At 34.1% G+C, this 21,580-nt stretch overlaps 2 protein-coding genes across 5 annotated transcripts; one reads left to right on the forward strand and one right to left on the reverse strand.

Moving 5' to 3' along the window:
* The first annotated feature begins 6,843 nt into the window (after nucleotides 1-6,843).
* LOC123556012 (ADP-ribosyl cyclase/cyclic ADP-ribose hydrolase-like) lies at nucleotides 6,844-8,696 on the forward strand. Its single transcript, XM_045346600.2, has 4 exons — nucleotides 6,844-7,086; nucleotides 7,794-7,873; nucleotides 8,124-8,210; nucleotides 8,606-8,696. The coding sequence occupies exons 1-4, from the start codon at nucleotides 6,844-6,846 to the stop codon at nucleotides 8,694-8,696; spliced, it is 501 nt and encodes a 166-aa protein (XP_045202535.2).
* Nucleotides 8,697-11,331: 2,635 nt separating this feature from the next.
* Nucleotides 11,332-20,109, reverse strand: LOC123554776 (ADP-ribosyl cyclase/cyclic ADP-ribose hydrolase-like). 4 transcript variants are annotated; one of them, XM_045345113.2, is made up of 8 exons: nucleotides 19,901-20,109; nucleotides 18,882-18,959; nucleotides 17,206-17,338; nucleotides 16,485-16,709; nucleotides 16,140-16,219; nucleotides 15,504-15,590; nucleotides 15,048-15,134; nucleotides 11,332-12,088 (listed from the first exon to the last, which is right to left on the reverse strand). In XM_045345113.2, the coding sequence occupies exons 1-8, from the start codon at nucleotides 19,930-19,932 to the stop codon at nucleotides 11,929-11,931; spliced, it is 882 nt and encodes a 293-aa protein (XP_045201048.1). In that variant the 5' UTR covers nucleotides 19,933-20,109; the 3' UTR covers nucleotides 11,332-11,928. The 4 variants fall into 4 exon arrangements, with proteins under 4 accessions (XP_045201048.1, XP_045201047.1, XP_045201046.1 ...); XM_045345112.2 differs by having other exon boundaries at nucleotides 18,797-18,959; nucleotides 19,901-20,104; XM_045345111.2 differs by having other exon boundaries at nucleotides 18,797-18,940; nucleotides 19,901-20,103.
* Between the last annotated feature and the right edge of the window lie 1,471 nt (nucleotides 20,110-21,580).

The raw sequence follows: 21,580 nt of genomic DNA on the forward strand, positions 1-21,580 counted from the left end.
GATTTGAACTGTGAATATATACTTTTTACACTTAACATTTAATTCCACGAGTACACACACATATACATATATATTTACCTTAACCCTTTATACAATAGGAATATATTTGTTTTACCTGTAAGATTAAAGCATAACCCCTCGTGAACAAATAATGCATGTGGCGTTCACTGTTGATATATAATTGTAATATTATATTTTGACGTTACACTGAAACAAACAAACCCTTTTTGCATATTCATTTATATAAAACAAACAAACAAAAACGGGAACAATGTTTATTTTGTTTGATTGTGAGTTAAACACCGAAACGACACAATGAACTTTTCCCAGGTTTTGTTGGTGATGAAAGGCTCCAGGGGTCCCTCCAGACATTTTTTGAGGCTCAGACTAGTACCTAGATCGAGACACTAACCTCAGTTGGATGGCTTCCTTACGTGAAAAGTTTCACACCTCAAGTACGTGAAAAGTTTCACAACTCAAGTGGGTTTTTATCCCACGTCAGTGATGGGCGAGGAATTCGAAGCCAGCGACCATGACCATCAAGTTTTTCTTTTGCAAGTATAAAACATAAATATTCAATTAAATTTCGTAAACATAACTGACAATGACATTTACCACGTCGGAAGTTACAAATGGTTTGCCGAATACACCATACTTTTAAATACAGAAGTTTACACACCATGTGGGTCGGAAAGCACGAAATTTACGTTCTTGAACGTATATGTGAATAGTTACTTTTGAAATGTAAACAAAGGCATAAAAGTAACTGTTTTCATGTTCGTGGTAAGGATCGACTTGTGATTGTCAATGTTCCCGATACGGAATATATATGAATGTATAAACACGAGCCGTTTCATCTTACAGGACTTACAAGAACATAGTAAGCGGTTGTTTATTTATTGTATTTATGTTCTAGTAACCTTTGACACTGATTTCGAGGACAGACCGGGTTTGTGACATATACATGTCTGTTGTTGGGCTGGAAAAAGATAGATCCAAAATTTATACTAAAAGCTATATTGCATAAATGTTTCGTCATTTCTGTGCATACAATTCGGTTGTTTGAAGGTTAGAATATCAGAAAATTACAGGAAATAAAACATGTCTTTGAAAAAGTACAGATCTTTCATCATTTGTTTGGTTGGCGCATGATTACAAATTTAATGTGAGTAGGCCGTGATGTCCATGAAGCCGTGTAAAGTGATAATTTTGATGACACGTTGGTTTTATTTTGTAATTGTGAGTGATCGTTAAGTGATCAGAAAGATCGGACAGTGGGATGTTATAAAAAAGCGATGTTTTATTTAGATTAGAAAGTCAATCGTACTCTACAATAAGGAAATCTAAGGTAAAATACTCCTTTTATTTCGTTCACTGAAGAAAACATGGCGGACACAGTTTTGTAAAAGAGCGGTGCACGTGTGATTCGTGTAACATAGTTTAACGGCGTTTTCTTAGAAAGCTAACGCTCAGCTCATTTACACTGACATATCATTGATTGAAGAATATATATATTGTATATATATGACAGACTTACGGTACCAAATACTTACCCCGAAAATGTCTATGCATTTTCTTCTAGTGCACTGTTGGGACATGTTTTTGAGTGTCATTGATACTTTATAATTTATTCGGAGATACATTTTCTTATAATTATTAGTTTCTTTTTGATCCCCGTGCATTTCTCGCGTTGTTACGACAATCTCAGTTTTACATACGAATTTTGCATTGTCGAAATAGCATAGTCCTTAAAGTCAGATATACACGTATATACAGGTACGTTTCAAAATGTTTCTGACAGTGACGATTTCACATAATTGTTCACATACAATCATCTCAACTAAATCTGTGTCGCTATGTTGGGCGGAAAAGAAACATATCTTTGCATTTCAAAACGACCAAAAACATAATAAATCTTACAGCAGGAAGCACTTAATTGTAATTGATTGTGTGTACACATAAGAAACAGAAAGATCAACCAAGGTCAGTCAATAAGATTGTATTTAGTAACTACAAAATTTAATATTACTGAATGTCCAGGAAAATATAACCCGATGATGTTTTAACCTAAACATTTCATTTTCATGTTCTTGCTAAACGCCTACACACAAACTTTATGCAGATACATGTGTCAAGTACAACTTGCAATATATCTCATGGACCAAATATGCTATGACAAGACATTGAAACCTCTATAAATCTTTATAGAGATAACCTGATTACCAAAAACGAAAAAAAAAAAAAATAATAAATAAATAAATAAAAAAAAAATGAAAATCCAGAAAATAGCCAAATATAGTTTCAGATAGTTAGTTTAACTCTTAGAAACAAATACCCTCTGTTTGCCCCTTTATTAGGCCGATATAGCTTCATGATTCTTTTCGGCCGAAAATAGCTGAAAAAGAAGCCGATATGATATGGCCAAATATATTTTTCTTTTTTTGCAACACTCTGACGTCATGACAAGTAAAACATTCTTCAAGATTATTATTTAAAAGCAGGGGTCAAATATTTTCTAGTTCTGAAACTTTTAGCTTTGTTTGACCAAATCAACTGTATTTGGAATAATTTAGGAAGTCTTTTTGAATGCCATTAATGCATAAAATGAATTTCATTTCCGTTTGCGGAGTCCATGCTTTATTTTGCGCTATCCAGATAAATGACGTTTCGCCATTAAACGTACAAAACGAACTATCGCAATATGATCTCAGCCTCACAGGTTTTGATATAAACATAGGGTAAATAATTTGGTCAAATGCCAGTCGTTTCCAAATGAAACACCCAAGCAGTAATATTATGAAACGAATCTGTACCTGAAAGTAACATTTTCTGTTTGTGTTAATTACTTACGTTGAATTTTTAGCTCTACTACTCAGTAGGTAGAGCTATTGGACTTACTCATGCGTCGGCGTCGCCTTCCCGATTTGGTTAAGTTTTTGTATGTCAGCTGGTATCTCAGTAACTCCTTGTGAGAATGGATTGGAACTTTACAAACTTATTAACAGTGATAAAATAACTTACACTGCACAGATGTCATAACTCTATTTTGCCATTTTTTTCTACGAAATTGTGCCCCCTTTTCCGACTTAGAAAATTTTATGAAGGTTTATATGTAACTGGTATCTCAGTTCCCACTAATACTGTGATGATCTGACATGCAGTGCACAGGTTCCGAGTTTCATAACACTACTTTGCATTTTTTCAAAATAATGCCCCTTTTTCGACTTAGCAGTTTTTGGTTAAGTTTTTGTATGAAAGCTGGTATCTCAGTACCCACTAATGGGAATGGATTGAAACTTAACGCACTTGTTCACTGTCATGATCTAACATGCAGTAGATAGGTCCATAACTCTACTTTGCATTCTCACAAAATTATCCCCTTTTTTACTGCAAGCTGGTACATGTATCTCCTTACCCACTAGTGAGAATGAATTGAAACTTAACACACTTGTTTACTGTCATGATCTGACATGCAGTGCACAGGTACCATAACTCTACATTACTTTTTCAAAATTATGCCCCATTTTTGACATAGCATTTTTGGTTAAGTTTTTGTATGTAAGCTGATATCTCAGTACCTATTAATGGGAAAGGATTAAAGCTTCATACACTTGTCCATTGTCATGAGCTGATATGCACTGTACAGGTTCCATAATAACCATGTTTTGCAATTTTACGAAACTATGCCCCTTTTCAACTTTTATGTTTATTCAATTGACAAGGCTGTTGAATATTCGAGCGTTGCTGTCCTCCGACAGCTCTTGTTATGATTGCTGTTTCTACAGCAACGTAGTCTGGAAAGGGTTGAAAGATTTTCCATTTGAGGACAGTCCGTTCCAATAGACAGACACGCCATTTGAGCTGAGGACCAAATATAGGAATGACGATGAACGTGTCTCAAATCTGTGAGCTGAGGTTGGTTACTGATATTTCTAGATTTGTGAATGAACTGAGGTATTCCTCAGTTTATCACAGTATGTTTTATTTATTCCAAAAAGTATTTAGAATTGATTATATTTCTAAATACGATAGGCTATTTGTTGCATTATGATTTTCTACAGTTTTACTTTGGATATTTTTTTTTACAGAATATGCCAACAATTCTATAAAATGAATACGAAATGCAACCGGTATACCCATACATCTTTTAAACATTTTGATTATATATAGAAGTAGTAACTGTTGTTTGTTTCAGTGTGAAATACATATATTTTCGCTAAGCGGATACCAGTGTCAATATCATAAATCTTCTCAGTTATGTCTTAAGTTCTTTTGTTTGAATACTATTTCTAGAACTCGTGTATGCTCTACAGATTTATATTCCTGTGTCTGTTCAATGAATTTATTTGTAACAATAAAAGTTAGTTTAAAATGAAACAGAAAGAATGTATAAGAACAGTTTAATGAATTTGAAGGTTCAAATTAAAACCCCCTTTTTTTATGAATAAACAGTAAATATTTGACAATTTAATATGTGTTTACAATACCACCCACTCATGACTTGGACGCAAATGAGACTAAAATCTTACATTTTAAAGCTTGAAAAGCACACCCGCCCCCACCCGAGAAAAAAATGTTTCTTCAAACCTGCACGCAATTCAATATATATCTTGAATTGTAAAATAAAAATTCATTTTGCATTTCGAAGTGCAAAACGCAAGATATTTTGCAGTTTGCAGTTAAAATTTCAAAACGCAAATGAGACTAAAATGTTAAAAGCCCCCAAAAATACAATGTTTTTGAAAACCTGAAGGGTGGTCTATAAAAGTGTATTATAGTTTTATAATAAATGAACCCATTCTTGAATTATATTACAGTTAATTCATTGGGGGAAGGAATCAGATACCCAAAAATAATTTATTTGTCTGTAACTCTTTTTTCGGCAATTTAGGAAATATTTGTAATACACATTGGTAGTTTATGAACCTCTCATACTGCACACGTTTGGCTCATTTGAAATACTGATGAGAGAGGGATAACAATAGAGTTTTACACATTTTTGTCTTAATAGAACCATGACGTATACAATGTTAATACAGTAGTACCATGGTATAGTTCAGTCTTTTATATTCGTTTTGGTATGCTACACATTATGCTTTTTCTTCAGAAATATGGACAAAAATCATGTTAAAGCAGCTCATCCCTCTACCCTTTAGATCGTCCTTAAATTCTTAATGTATTTTTCTATGAGGAGGCTACAAGAATACTGATCTAATGCATTATTTTCATACTAGTAAGCGGCGTAGCCATAACTGAATATATATATATAAAAGACCTGGTCTTCACAAGTGAAAGCTAAAACAATACAAGTTTCCGTTTTATTTGATTTTTTTTCAACTGCTTTAGACAAACTTTTAAAATATTTTTCGCCAACTGGCTATTATATAGTTCACTCTTATATTTCAATAATTCACTTGACATGCAAACATTCTCTTAAAAACATGCAATAATTTTGCAAAAATCGCAAGTTTTCCTGAATTAAATAATTTTCAGTTTATTTTTTTGATCGGCTAATGCTTCTTATTCATGTCAAATCTGCCATACCATTCAGATAAATTCTTTTGACTTAACTTTATAACGAAATAAAAAATATTTAGGGCATGTATTCATGTTCTGGTAGTTTTGTTTTGAAAATGCAGAATACAGTAAGTTAACATTTACTTTTTACTGCTTATTTTTAATTCATTCGTCGAAATCGACGGATGAGGAAAATTTCAGAAAAATCTGTTTATTTTATCGATACTGTTAGAGGTGCCTTTAAAACATGGGTAACTCCTTTAAAGAAACAAACTTTATAGAAAAGGTATCAGATACAGACGCTAGCCTGTACTATTTAAAAAAAAAAAAAACAAAAAAAAAAAAAACTTTTACTATTCTTGTATGACTAACCTTTAAATTACAGTATTGCTGTTGTTTTGGTTGTTGGTGCTCTGTTTGGTACAACACACAGCTATAAAGGAACTACTCCAAACATAAAAACGATTTTTATTGGACGATGTCTGAATTATCAGCAGTTTCAAAACGGACGACTTTTTGAGCCAATGTATGTTTTTGTAGTTGAACTTTCCCCTTGCCTTTAATAGGAATGACGTCTGGAGTTTATTTAAAGTTTTTTTCGTCTGTAATATTTCAAATTAAAGCTGAATCAAAGATATTTTAGAAAAGGCTTGTCCTGTCATTGTAGTCGTCATGCCGTCTTGTCCATTTCCAAATCTATACATCACAAAACTGCTTCACTTCATGAGACATATTTAAAAGTATTTCTTGCCAAAAACATATAGTATGTAAAATAAACCTGAATTGAAGGTATAGCTTCCAAATCGTTTTTCTATTGTTTAGAAAATTTGATTGCAACAAATTGTGGAGTGTATTTGTGAGTGGATGGGCCTATAAAGATCCGCGAAGCATTAGTCAAAACGTCTACGAACCATTCTTTCAACTCGCCAGCGATACAAATATCCCTGCAGACGTGGTAAAACTCTACGATATATTTTCCAAATTTTGAGTATTAAACATACCATGTAAGGAATTGTTAGATTTAGTCATCTGTTCCCTAACGCCAGTCAGTTTTGCATTTGACGGTGTATTCCAGTAGGTATTATTGAAACGACGGCCACAGACAGCGGTGTCTCTGGATATCTTTTAGTCAATATTTAAATCGTGTTTAGATGTTATTTGAAAAAAGAAAAAAACTTTTATGTTTACCTTGAATGAGCTCCGTTGCATTAGTCTTCTCTCAGCAGCTAGTAGCTTAACTTGCATGTTTCCGACCATGTATATGTCTTCTGTAATGCTAAAAACTGACCAGACCGTATTCGTGTTATTCTTACAAATTCTTTTTTAATGCAGATTTTATTCTACTCGGGTACTTCTGGAGTTGCTCATGAATTTTCAAATCAAGGACGCCGTTTCGTCACTCTAGAGGACACGAGGATTGGTTACTTGGTTGACGGATTGAACTGGTGCGGGGTAGCTTGTCATCGTTCCAATAAAACATGTGACGGGATTAATTACAAGGAGTGCCCTCACTGGTCAGAATTGCCAGAAGCGGCAGCTGAAGCCTTCTGGGGTGGAGCGTCTGCTAAGGTTAACTTAAAAGCTCTATTTAGATATACACTATGTAAAAATATATAAGAAATGTTCGTGTAATGAGAGAAGCAGCATGTAAAATTGAAATATGCATAAGGTACGGTGTTATTTTTTGTTCGTCTATCCGTTCGCAATTAATCTTCTCATATGAAAGGCTTCAGGCACATTTCCATCCATTGTAAAATGTGTTGAGATGACATTATATTTTTGTTATTTCCAGGAGAAAGGCTCTTCTGAATAAAGTTAGTTAGAATGCTTTAACACAATTGAATTGGTTGAAAAATTATGACTTTGTTGATAATGAAAGGGCCTCCGTGGCCTACTGGTTAATGTCGATGGCTTCAAATTACTTTCTCCTCATCGATATGGTTTCGGGCCGCACTTGGGGCGAAGAATTCTTCATGTGATGAAGCCATCAAGCTGCTTTACGAAAGGTCGGTGGTTCTATCGTGATGCCAGCCTAACATGACTTAATGCCCGGATGAGCACCTTAGGTTTTCCTCCAAGAACTGAAGTTGGAAAGTCGCCGTATAACATGGGTATAATTGTGTTGTTGTTAAATCCAACAAGAGTACCGACAGAAATATAATGACATTCCAGCGTTAGTAAAAGCTTTCTTAATAAACATGTTAAACAAATTCCATGGCAAACGTCTATCTAAACAAAGAGGCAGAAAAATCAGCACGTGATTTTCATGTATTCAGTTAGCACGTTCTGCTGTTGGAGAAGCCAGAGTCATGATTACTAGTACTAATCCAGAGAAACCAGCCTATCGTGAAAATAGGTACAGACATTTTTAATTAATTGCAAAAATGTATGACGTTTAGATTTTAATCAATGACGTTTTAAAAATTGTTGCTAAAAGAATAGGATATTTCTTTTTTTTTGTTCTATCTTAAGTAAAGTTTATTGGTTTTAGTTTCGTTGTATTAAAAAAGTTAACTTAATTCTTACAGTACTTTTTAGTGATAGCCCTTCTATTTAGAATTAAGTTATATGGCCATGTTTATAACAGTTGCAACTTTGCCTTTCAGTTTCTTTGCCAAATTTGAGCTACAGTCTATGCCTGTTGATACTAAATTAAAAGTGATCCTTGCGAATGAACCAGACAAAGAAGCATTGTATGTTTTCTCAGTATTTCGTCACGGGTTTATAAATATATTATCTTTTTTTTTTGATTAGCGCATTCCGTTTGCTTCTCTCATCTGTTGAAACTTTGTTTTGGAATGCGACTTTTGTGACCTACGGGTTAAGGTAATTGAATGAAATGTGCCTTGCCGCTCTTGCTTCAGGTCATGCTCTGTGTAATGGGTAAAATTCTTTCAAGCGAGAAAGCCCGAAGGATCGATCCTATCCATGCCTGAGTTCTCCTTTTATATTTTTATATTTATATTTATCGATTAAAATTTAAAAGACGCTACATTATAGTTTCTTTAAATGTAACAATTTAAATAGATTAAAACGTGCCGATCAAAATAAAAAGGATCATGTGTCAAATTTCAATTATGCTTTACAGGGAAGATTGTAACTCGGGATCCTTGCTTCAGCTAAAAGAAGACGCCGCGAAAAAGGGTATAAGTGTAACATGTGAGGAAAATCCGCCGTAAGATTTTACATATTCCATGTTTCAAAATTTCAATTATTGCATACATTATCAATCTCAAGTTGTATCTCCGTATTTACTTCGTTCCTTTCCGGAATGTTTAAAACGGAGAGTACAGCATAGGTATTTGTTTTTATTGAAGAAAATTACGTTCTTGTGGTTGTAATACTTTTAAAGCAACTGGTGTTTTACCAGTAATAATTACATAAGGAAAACCATTCAAAGCATCGTAATTTTCTATGACGAATAAGAATTTAACTTTTTGCACTGTTGTCATCCGTAACCACGATGACGATAAAAACCACCATTATAATTATCAGGTATAAAATCAATAATTTTACGGCATGATCATTATAGCAATAATTTTTTTTCAATCGTCATCAGTCTGTATCAAAACATCTATAACATTTTTGCAGAGATATTCTTCATCTGATGTGTGTAGATCACCCTTCTCTAGAAACGTGTAAACATGTGGCGAGCAAAGAGACCTACGCACCAGCCAGGAAATCATTCGATTTCAGACTTAAATGACTATGTTATATTTCTTTATATTTTAAAGGTAGTAAATAGCGCATGTCGATATCATGTCTTTGTGTAAACCTCTAGAACAGACCAGCTTCTTGGTTCAATCGACCTTTAAGACAATAGTTTGGTCAAAATTCATAATTAACAGTCCAGTTGAATTTGTACAATATAATAAATATAGAACTTCATATAATTGTATTTTCATCTACTTAACAATTCTGTCGGAATTTATTTATCAGCGTAGCAATGAACAAGACATCATGTGGTAATTTGATGTCATTATTGACGTCATAATGCTCTATTACCGGTCCGCGAGTCAACCATTATTTATCGCAGAATATGGATACTTGAACTTTTTCTTGTTAAACTGGCTATCAAAAATCGAGCAATGTTAGCATAGTGGCTGTGTAGTCATAGCGATATTGCATGGTGCTGTGGTTCGTTAAGAGAGTGCCAATGGCCCAGCACCTCTGTCTTCAACTCTCTAGGTTTCTTTCGGGGTTACCTCACCCTTAGTTCCGAGTTAAAACCCTATCCTGGGAACACAGGAGCTATTTGTCCCATAGCTGGGGGTCTGTTCATAGGCATCAAGGCGTGTCCACACACCGGTGGGCCTGGCATGCCACATGTCTGGGGGCAGACCTCCTACGAGTCCCCTGCAGTTCTGCCCGAGGTCGCAAGGTGCTCAGTTACCGTGTGGCGCCAACTGGGAGGCACTGCAAAAGGGCTTGTCTGCAGAGAGGCTATGTACTGGCAGGGAAGACTTACGCACTCGGCTCCTTTTTCACCAGAAGGCTAGCCAGCGGTGGAGGCTGAAAGCGGAAGGTGACAAGCACACAACACACAGCACACCACACTTGACGCATCAGCAGACCAATGCCACACAATGCATAGTTAACCAATATATTTTCATCCAAGTACGGTTGAATACTGATATCAACACACACATATCTGATCATTGAAACATGAAAAATATTGAATACTTTTAAAAACCATATTATAACTGACAATACAAATAAAATATATAGAGCTAACTTTATCAAGTACAGTTAACAAATTCTCCATATGAAATACAAGTACCATGGTGCAAATGCCATTTTCATTAGCTTCCTATACGGAGACACACTACAATTCCTGTTACCTAAATCTAAACAATGAAGTTGGACTCGTCTCTATCATCACAAAGGAATCACATGATCCATTTAACCAGAAAAGACAAATTGCAGGTATTCTGGACAAAATGTGCAATGTTTGGGAAGGAGGTAATATATCATTATATGCAATATTATACCCGATATTCATAAGGTTTGTTTAGTTCTGTCATTGACCTACAGCAGGGAAAATGTTTTTCAGCGTAAAAAAATAAAGAACTTTTAAAGGAGTTTTTCCATTGTTTGATGTGTTAATAGGCTAAATATACATGGAGAATGTGTAAATAGGCTAAATATATATGGGGAATGTGTAAATAGCCTAAATATAGGCTAATATATATGCCTTGGGAAGTATGTAAAAAGGCTAAATATACATGGGCAATGTATAAATAGCTTAAATATTCATGCGGAAAGTAATGAATGTCCCTGATTTATTTCCTTTCCTTACACAAAGCATTGTCGTAGCAATGCAAGTTGGTGGTGTCTTTCAAATTCGGCTGAAATTTTATAATATGATTCATGATATTTGTGTGTGATGTGTCGTCCTATTAGAATTAAACAAAGATAACATTTTAGGAAACGATAAAACTCAAGAGTCAAAAGAATCTTTCACTAGTTGCAGGTGTAAACGTGAATATACAAACTCGAGGGTAACAGTTTAAGCGTTGACGATTCAGATTGTGAGTAAATACCAACAGCTATCACCCTTACTCAACACATTAGATTAGTACGTTATAGGCACAAAGCAAACGCTATCACCCGAACTCAGCAAAATCACATCAGAACATACTGATTATACTCCTTCCGAAATAAGACCTGCATATATAGTGCAACTATTTCAAAGTGACTTTTACACGCATATAACAATGAACTGATATGTACTAAAAATCACAACTGAAACTTATATTTTAGCTGTTTGGATAACAAACATGTTAATACTGAATAAAACATGTAAGCATAAACTATTTCAAACACTATATTTATTCGTCAATATACCTTTGCTTGCATACCCCTTTCTTCCGTTTTAGCAGTTTATTAACAGGGATAAAGCGTAAAAAGTATGTTTCCGCGTATTAAAAAAATCGCCGGTTTATTAATAAATGAATGTTTCGGCGTAAAAATAATCTTGAATAAAACAATTGTTTCATTGTCGTTCAGATGCATATTATATGCGCCCTCTTGATATAATTCCTTCGCATCTGAACTTCTAACAATGATTTTATTCAGCGACAAATCACAAAATGAAATAGAATCTATATTATAGATTAATCAAAAGACAGTAGTCTGTTATTTTCAACTGAACTTTTCCATCTTGTTATATATATTGGTGCCTTGGAAAGAAGTAGTCTCAAATTTAATACCAACAGCCTCCCATGAACAATCTGGGAAACGATTTGTTGGGCAAAGTAGCAGTTACAGTGTCAAACAGTCAGTCAATAAACATAATCTATTCAACGCACTTTACAACCATTTCAGAGAATATTTAAATCAGTGAAAGGTTAAGAGATTATCACCAAATAAAATATACAATTGTGGTAGGGATAGATGCTTAAATATATTTTATTCTACTCGAAAATCATCTTGCAACTCATTTCTTTGTCGTACACGACCTGAAAGTACATCTGGCAAAGATGGGGGAGCACTCAATACATCTGTTGGTCGGTCAATTTCACACTTTGTTGCGGAAGGGTCACTTACACACATAAGGTGTAAAACATCACTGCAAAATAGCAAAATAAAAACATCTTAGATCATCATAGGTACATTTAATAGAATGAAATACTTTCGAACAACAGTCATGGTATACACACATAAAAGAACGGGTGACAGAAAAAATATCATTCTTTATAACTATTCCAGCTTTTTCTCATACTAAAACTTGACAAAAGATTTCAGAATTAATTAAGAAATAATAAATATGTGCCTATATTTTATCAGTTAATAAAATATGGGCAGGAGTTCGGATGCGTAATAATTAAATCACGAGTGCGTAGCACGAGTGATTTAATATTCGCATCCGAACGACTGCCCATATTTTATTAACTGATAAAATTATTGGAACATATTTATTACTTCGATTCTAACCACGTAAATTCTTCGCATTTTACAGCACTACATTTTAGCGCGATTGTCATTCGGCTGGCCATATGCTATTATAAAAACCTTCCCACGAATGGAAAGCGTTGCATCAAACGGAATTTTCCGATATTCAGTAAATATTAATTAAAGTATTAAGTAGTTATTGCCGTGAAAATGTTATTTTCAATAACATCAAAGGTTGGATATAGAAATCAGAGGTAAATACTTAATTCAAGGTTTATATATACAGTTTCTAAAAATAGTATACGTCACCTACATGATGGCACTGAAACATACACGCCAGAACATTGCGGCGGCATATAAACACGTAAAAACTTGAGTCTGGAAGATTGGAAAATTAATTATAATTTATTTACTGTCAAAGTAGAATCTAGTTGACATTTGTGGTGCCTACAACGCAGAAATTGTAAACTACACACACGACCAGACATAGATGCACTGGTGTTGAAGTTGAAACTTACCGGGCTGAAACATATTCTTACGGTAAAATATAAACAAATAAATTCATCAGTTAGATATTGTTTGTTTCAGAAAATTTGATGTACTTTTTATTACTACTACATAACACTGAAAAAGTCGAGTATTTAGTCGGTATATAACGGAAGCAGAGTAGAATCTCAGTCGTGTTACAATCGTAGGGCGGAATGGAAGAGCTATATTTTATCGTAGATTCATGTATAGGCGATTTCGCTATATGTTTATATAGCAACTGCTGCGGATCGTGTTAGAATAGTGGTTAAGAATTGAATATTCTGGGAACTATAGAGTCGTAAAAGTTTCCAGTTTTCTTTGCATGCCAGAACTCATTTTGATGGCGTACGTATCTTTTCAACCTAGCTTCCACATGTTTGGTAAGGATATCACCTAAAATTTGTCATGTGTACAAACACTATAATTCCCCCCTGCTTACCTTTTGAATTGCTTCCTGTAATCTTATCTGACCTAACATTTTGTCCGGAGCACAAATTCATCATAACTAAAATTAATTTGTTAAACCTTCACATAAATACAGAGGATATTGCGAGAAGTGCAGTGTACAAGAACTATAATTCTGCACAGCTGATTGCTTATGAACCCTTTTAAAATTTAATACCATGGCAAAAGCTTTTCAGGAAAAGTATAGTGTTCATAAACCATAACCAGATATTGCTTACTTTTTTGATTTCTATCCGTGTCAGAGGAGTAACTCTTTAACTGCTAGGGGGATTATACTAAAACTGCAAACATTGTGGAGGGCATTGAGTGAAAGTGCAATGTGCAAGTGCCATACAATTTTACACTACCTTCCGTACTTTTTTAATCATTTCTCTTTTTCATTCACTCATAATACTTTTGTTCGAAGAAGGCATGAAAGAAATTCTTTTCACAGTGTACAACAACCATACTTCTACTTGACTTTTGAATTATTTACCCCTCTGATTGAATTTACTTGTCCGAACGTTAAAAAATATTCAAACTGTATGCAAAATTAAGGCAAAGGACTTCTTGAATTATTTCACTGTATTTTTCACAAAATATTTTGTCAGCAGCGTAACTCTCAAAGTATTAAATGAAGTGTAGTGTACAAGAAAAATAACTCCACTTGAGTGTGTTTAACAACACAAGTAACTACTGCAGTGCGTATAAATCATGGCATTAGAACTGAACGCAGTAGTTCTCGATAGATGATTTCTTAGTGGCACAGCACATTATTTCAAAATATTTCCTCTTCTTGACCACCCTTTACATACCAAGGATGACCAAGCACAGTATGCTTGTTGAGTCTCATCTCTTTCTCTGCAGGATTATGAATTCGATTCGGACGATTTGTCAGACGTTGTACCCAATATGCACCTTGTCAAGCATATTTCTATATACAGGGTGTTTCATATAATTTGTTAAAATTACAAGCTAATATAAAACGTAAATGTAACACATAACACAGTCATGTTATATAATATTCTAAAGAAGACAGAATGAAATTTTAAATGATGTAAAAAATGATGGAAAAACGTTGACGTCATAAACGACGTCATCAAAAGAAGTCATATTTTCAAGATGGTATTGCCCATAGAAAAGTGTACAGAAGTAGTTAAGCTATAAGCTGAGAGTTGTTTATCGGTCACAGTCATTAGATCAATGCAAAAACGATATGAGACTGAAAAACTTAGCAAGATGCAAGTGCACAGAATAGTTAAAAGGTCTGAACAGTAAGAATCAGTTATAGACTGACGACATGGTAACACCGGCCAACCGAAAGGAGTCAGGTCTTCAGAGAGGATGTCATTTTGAGCACAAAGCCGCATGTTGTAAAACTGAACCTTTTCTTTGAATGGACATTGAGGTGAGCATTTTAAGTAAACCTCTGATGTTATGTATCTAATAAAACTTTATTTGATCTATACTTCTTATAAACAATGAAATGGTAACATAAATTATGAAACACCCTGTATGAATCTCCACTTTATTCAACTGGATTACCACCTGCTTAGTTAACGTAAACGAGTGAATTAGTAGGAACGTTTCATGAATACTTCTTAGATCTTTGCTACTGCTCTGTTACTGTTATGCTGTAATATGATAAGAATATGTAGACTTACAGTGGATTCTCAGTACAGCTGTATGACAGCCCTCTACTTTCCACATCCTTCTGCAGCGCAACAAGAGATCCCGTGTTACACCGTTCTCTGTTTCAAATAAATTGAAATAACATTTGCAACAAAGATAAGTAATGCATAACAAATACATCTAATCTTTATTATCTGTTTTCTAATTACATAATATGTAAAGCGAAGAACATGAACAACATTATTAATTTAGTTCCTTGATATAAACTTTAATGCGCTCTAATTTAGAAATGATAAATATACAGGAACAACATATTATCTCGGTCGAATGTCGTTTTAAAACAGCTTGTTTGCTAATGAAGTAGAGTTGTTAGGAAACAAATTTTCAGTGAAAAGATAACGATGTTATTCAATATTTGGCTAAGAATATTTTCATCAAGTCACATAGTGATAAGTCAGTTCAGGAACCGGATTATATTAACTACATACAATGGTATTTTGTCCAAAAAGTTAACCAGAATCACTTGCAAGTGCACATCTGATGAAAGTGAAGGAAGTTCAAATTGTCCGAAATAACTGAAACACAAGTTAAATATGTGAAAGCAACTGAGATTAAAAACATACTTGTTTGCTACATCAAAGTATAAACTGAAATGGAAGAAGTGAATACAGAGAAACAACAGAGACGTTGCTGTTATAAGTCCCTACATACAATTAGCTTATGCTAAAATTGTCCAGAAAGTTAGTCAGTAGTTCTACCCATTTAAAACTTCAGACTATAGTTTGACATGAACATTACATAAACAATTTGAATGTGTAAAGGTAAATTGTGTGAAAATTATGATGTTTTTAAAATTATACACGTAGGCGATTAAAGAATTGAAATCCTACACAAACACGTACTGATTCAAGTACTAAATGGACACCTCTTTTGGTAGTGATGTTGGAATAAACTATTGCAGTAGAAGAGTAAAACAACATTGTAATATAAACAAATTATACATTTACAGTTTGCCTAGGAAAACTATTTTCTTGAAATAGCATTGCTATGGTTAATATTAAGAACACATACAAAATACTATGTATGAAACTTGAAAAAGAAAATATATGTGAGAAAGCTGAGACCTTTCTTTGCTATATGCCTGTCGATTTTCATTTGTACCAGATACCATAAGTCTAACCATGCCTGACGACGTTCTGGCAAACTGCAGAAAAAAACGTATGACCACATAACAATTTATCCCTGATTACTTACACAGCAGAATTCAATGTTTTTATATCAATCACGGAACCTTTTACAATAAAGGCCTCATCAATAAGAAACACATTTTCACGAAATTTCACGGTAATAAGCAGGTTTGAAAACCATATAAAGTTAAAGCATTCCAACTCCATCACCTTAGAATAAATTTAATTTATTTCTTAAAAAAGAAGCAATTTACATATCTGTATATCATAATGTGATAGTACCGTTCTTGAAGCTCCGCCCCAAAACGCTTGATTGGCTTCTCTGGGCAAATCTGAGAACTCGGGGCATTCTACGTAATTTATCCCATCACACTTGCTACAGACCATCCCACACCATGTCAGACCATTCACCAAATAGCCAATCAGTGAGTCTTCTAGGGTAACGTAACGCCTACCTTGATTTGAGTATTCGTGAGCGATACCATAAGTGCCTGACCACAGCAATATCTGACATCAATCAAAAAGAATTGCTTTAACAATGATCATAATGTTCTACAGATTTAAGAATTTGAAGTTTCAAAGTTTGCTGATGTTTAAGTCGATCATAATTTAGGATTGCGTTTACAGTGTCATAATGCGTTATTTGTAGTCACAAACAAAAGCAAGCACAGAAAGTGTCAATTCAAGTTTTGCCGGTCCAATCAAGGGTAAGCTTCAAAAGCTTTAATGCAGTAGGGTGCCTCTAGCGCAAAGTGGTTCAAGTCAAATCACTTACTTCCTAACCGTTTTTAGTGCAAACCCCGCTGTGGTGGTATAATTATATCATGTATGGAAAAAAGCCTACCAACAGGCTTTCAGAAGGTTTTATACCAAGTTGCCTGCCTGTGGCTTAAATCATGCCTATGGGTGTGTCCAACTGGCATCTTCCTATACCATTGCTGCTGATATTATAGCGTACTGACATAAATTAAAATCTAACAATCAGATCAATGTTGCTGTTCACCTTGTCTTTGGGGAGATCAGTTTGTTTCGCAGTATCAAAGAATTCATCAAAATCTGATGGAACAATAGACCGGGGATCTTTATGTATCCAGGCTTTCGCAAAGACTGACCACAGCTCAGTGCAATTGACTTTCCTGCAATGTCAATTAGCATAATCCATTTTGAAGTGTCACTGTATCATCTAAAACTACATATTTGCAGAAAGAGCGACAAGGTGAAATAGAAAAGAAAATCATACATATAGAAATCACTAAAGAAGTGAAACACGCAATTTAACATAACATAAATTAAGGGGAAGTGATTTCGAAGAAAACACAATGCATTTAATTAGGTCTATCATTGCTCATGTCATGTGATTTAAATATCATTGTATGGGTGAAAAAGTAACAGACTGTACAAGAATGACATAAAACCTTTAACTTGTGTGACCTTGACTTCAAAGTGTGACCTTGACTTCTAAGTGTGACCTTAACTTTAAGGCTAAGATTCTGGATCTTACGCGTGACTCATTTTCTTATCATCGGGAAGATTTGTGTAAAGTCATATAACAATACCTTGAAGGATGGCAAAGTTACGGGAGACCCTATTAATACTATGTTAACCTTTCGCCTCCAATCGTGACACTAATCACTGAGCTAGGGGTCTGCGAGTTGCAAATGACACATCGTCTTGTAAGTCGTTAGTTTTGCTTAGTAAAATAAAAAATGCATTGATAAACAAAAGAGTTACATAACAGACAGGTAAAACGTCCTGTTGAAATTGCCATCATAGTTTGACCATGACCTTTAAGCAAGGGGTCTGGGTGAAGAGAAAGACAAGTCGGTTCGTTATACGAGTGCTAAGTAAATTGATGGCACAGTTATGAACCGGACACGAAGCATGGTCTGACTGAATTATGACAGGATGACGGAGAAGTACAATTCTTCAGACCCAAAACTGGTCTTAGGACAGTAAGAGGACTAGTAACACTATTCTGAAAAAGATGCTTACTGAATATCAGAATGTAGTGCTATCAATATGCATACGGAATCCAAACCTCACTGTTTTACACTGTTCGGATAACTAAAATTATTAGGAAACAAACCAGACTTCAACAAAACACATTTTGTGGTGAAATACTATATGTAGCTTTCAAATATGCGTATTTATTACATCTTTTTTTCCCCAGAGAATTACTGAAATCTTCATGTGAAAATTTCTTGTAATTTCACGGTGAACAATTGATGAAATTTCGAAACACTAAAAACAATGTATTAACGAGAAACTTAGACATTATTAAATATGTTTCTCTCGTGAACACAACATCTCGTGAAAATATTGCATCTGGTGTTCACTCGATTAAAGCAAATAAACTTCTATCTATTGAACAGACAACTTCGCAAGCTCATTTATATGGAGTATTTATTACCTAAAACGTAATGTCGCCGCTTTTAAAAGTAGAAGAATTCAAAATAAGTGTTCTAGAGGCTTGGAGAAGAAATATGTCATAAGTTTTAGATGCTGAATCACAGAAATGTCACTAAAACTGTGTTTTGAAAAGCAAGTGAGTATTTCATTTATATAACGTAAATCAAATACAAAATAAGACAGACACTGGTTGTATAAGTGTTCCTTTTGTTAGTTCCTGGTATTCCAAACACCGCCCTAAGAAGATACGGTTTATATTGAGCGTCGTACCGGGTGCACTCTCCGTCGTGCAAATATACAGGAAACAAACCATCGCTACCACCGCCAGTCTGTAAATAGTTATGATACCTAGTGGAAAAACATATTCATTAAAATAATAGTCACCTGCTCTAGACTAAAAGAAGAAGTGTTGACGAAGCCAGACTCAAAACAAAAACAATGCATGATTTACAGGGTATTCCGTGAAAGGTTTGGTTTTCTGCTTTAGTAAACAGTAAATAGTTAGGTATTTTACGCGTATTGGCAACTTGCTGTCCTGGTCGTTGCGGAGAATATTAATTTTCAAAATCAAACGTTAAATTGAATGATTGTATCCTTTTGAAAGAAGGATTATCGAAACTGCAATAACAAAGTTACTGAAAACTGGTAACTGCGTTGTTCTTAGCTGATTTTAAAAGTGAAGTGTAAATAGTTTTTTATCTGTTATATGTAGCATAGTTACTTTTCTGTTTAATTGAAATAGTCGTTAAGTTGTAACAGGAAAATATTTGCTAAAATACTTTATCGAATTACCAACGAATATGGTAACTAGCTGTCCTGACCTCTATACATTTGAAGTCTTGACTATTTATATCTTATAGCAAATCAAGCATTAAATGTAATTATTTTATCCCTTTAAAGGAAGTGTACGGATTTTTTTCGATTTGACTAACTAACTATCTTTCTGTAAGCAGTTGAAAACCTATACCTCCAGACTGATAACGTTTGCTAGACTGTGTTTTATTTTGTGTTCAAAAATTTATAGAACTTGCCAAAGAACTAGCAACTGATATGTAGTTGATTTATCGAATGATCAGTTACCAACTACAAACTGCCTACCAATTTCACTGTCATGTTTAAGATGATATACAATTTTAGTTAAGGAAGAGAAAGGAATTCATAAAATTCCCACATTGTATCTATCTGAATTTTAAAAGTAGGTTTTGTATACGCCTATCTAAAATACATAAATGAAATATAATACTGAAGTTACTTCATCGTTGATTTAAAAGTAATGATATTTAACTTACCTTTTCCAATAATACGAGTCCATGTCCACCATCTTCTTTACATGTTGGATAACATCACCGAATGCGTCATAATTGATAAGTTAATTAGGTCCATAAGTGAAATATCTGTGTTGTAAGAAAGTGAGTATTTACATAAGAAGTTGTATACATTGTGTGAAATCTTTAAAACTAAGTCACGTGAAAGTATACGATTTCATCATTATAAAGTTGCGGATGTAAAATGTAGATCGCTAGATGAGTCCTCATCCGTGTCAACTCTTTAAATAGGACAAATAATTGGTTAACTGCACCTTTTGTATAATAAAGTTTATAGTTTTCCATTTGAAATGAAAATAGTGGGCATTGTTCAATGTGCAGAAGTAGTTTACTTTTTCAACACAGATTCCGATGTAAGCAGATAGGCCATTTTCTACCGTAAATGTTTAAAGATATGTTTCAACAGTTCAAGCTTGGATTTCTACCAAAATAACACACAACGAAATGCATAAGTAATCAATGCCATTACGGGAGTAAATCATAAAAAGTTTTGTAAAGGTAAGAAAAGATAATGGTATCGTTTGAAAGAACACTGAATACAGTACAGTAAAAAATATTTTCAGCATTTTCTTCAAGTATGGCAAAAATGTCAGTTTGCCTGTAGGTAACGGTAAGAGCTTCTATTTTAAATGATTACATGATTTGCCATCGTCACGTGCTCGGTGGCGTGAATAATTGTTTGAGAGTACTGCTGAGGGGTGGTTGCTGATGTGTCAGTACGCTCTTGTTGCCGCATTACCATTGATAATGAGAAAAAACTTTGTACAAGAATACACTTTTTAGAGCTACATTTTGATATACTAAGTATTTATAAAAGAAATCTATCTGCTGCTTTCAGTATGAAGTGCTGTAAAGGCACATATTTTTTCTGAACAGTGGTGATCTTATGTACACCAATAATTTTCAATAAACAAAAGTATGATCGGTTGGAATTAGAAATATTTAGAGAAAGCTTTTAAAGTGCTCGACAATTATTGGTCTAGAACTTTATGAAATGAGATAACCCATAGAAATATTACAGTTGACACTGAAACATTGATATATACCTGATATAGCCGCCCTTAATGAATTTAAATTAGACCTGAATGTAAACAATAACTGTAATAAAGGTAAATGCTCATAAAAAATAAAGGAAGAACCCTCAAGCTACAGGAACAAATTAGTAAGCTCGGAAACAATATCAATATAGAATTCGGATAAAGCGGCAAATAATAAGGTAAATATATTAATCTAAACTTCTAACGTTCTTCGAAGTTTTTTGCAAACTCAATTAAAGTAAAACACTTATTGTTTGTATTTCGACTTTCAGCAAACAATAAATATTGAATTTTCACTGATACATGGTCAAATATCACTGATACACGGTCAAATATACACGGTCAAATATCACTGACACACGGTCAAATATCACTGATACACGGTCAAATATCACTGAAATACGGTCAATATCACTGATACACGGTCAAATATCACTGACACACGGTCAATATCACTGACACACGGTCAATATCACTGATTCACGGTCACATATCACTGATACATTGTCAAATATCACTGACACACGGTCAATATCACTGATACACGATCAATATCACTGACACACGGTCAATATCACTGATACACGGTCAAATATCACTGATACAT

The sequence above is a fragment of the Mercenaria mercenaria genome, chromosome 7, assembly GCF_021730395.1.
Source record: "Mercenaria mercenaria strain notata chromosome 7, MADL_Memer_1, whole genome shotgun sequence".
NCBI classification, from domain to species: Eukaryota; Metazoa; Mollusca; class Bivalvia; order Venerida; family Veneridae; genus Mercenaria; species Mercenaria mercenaria.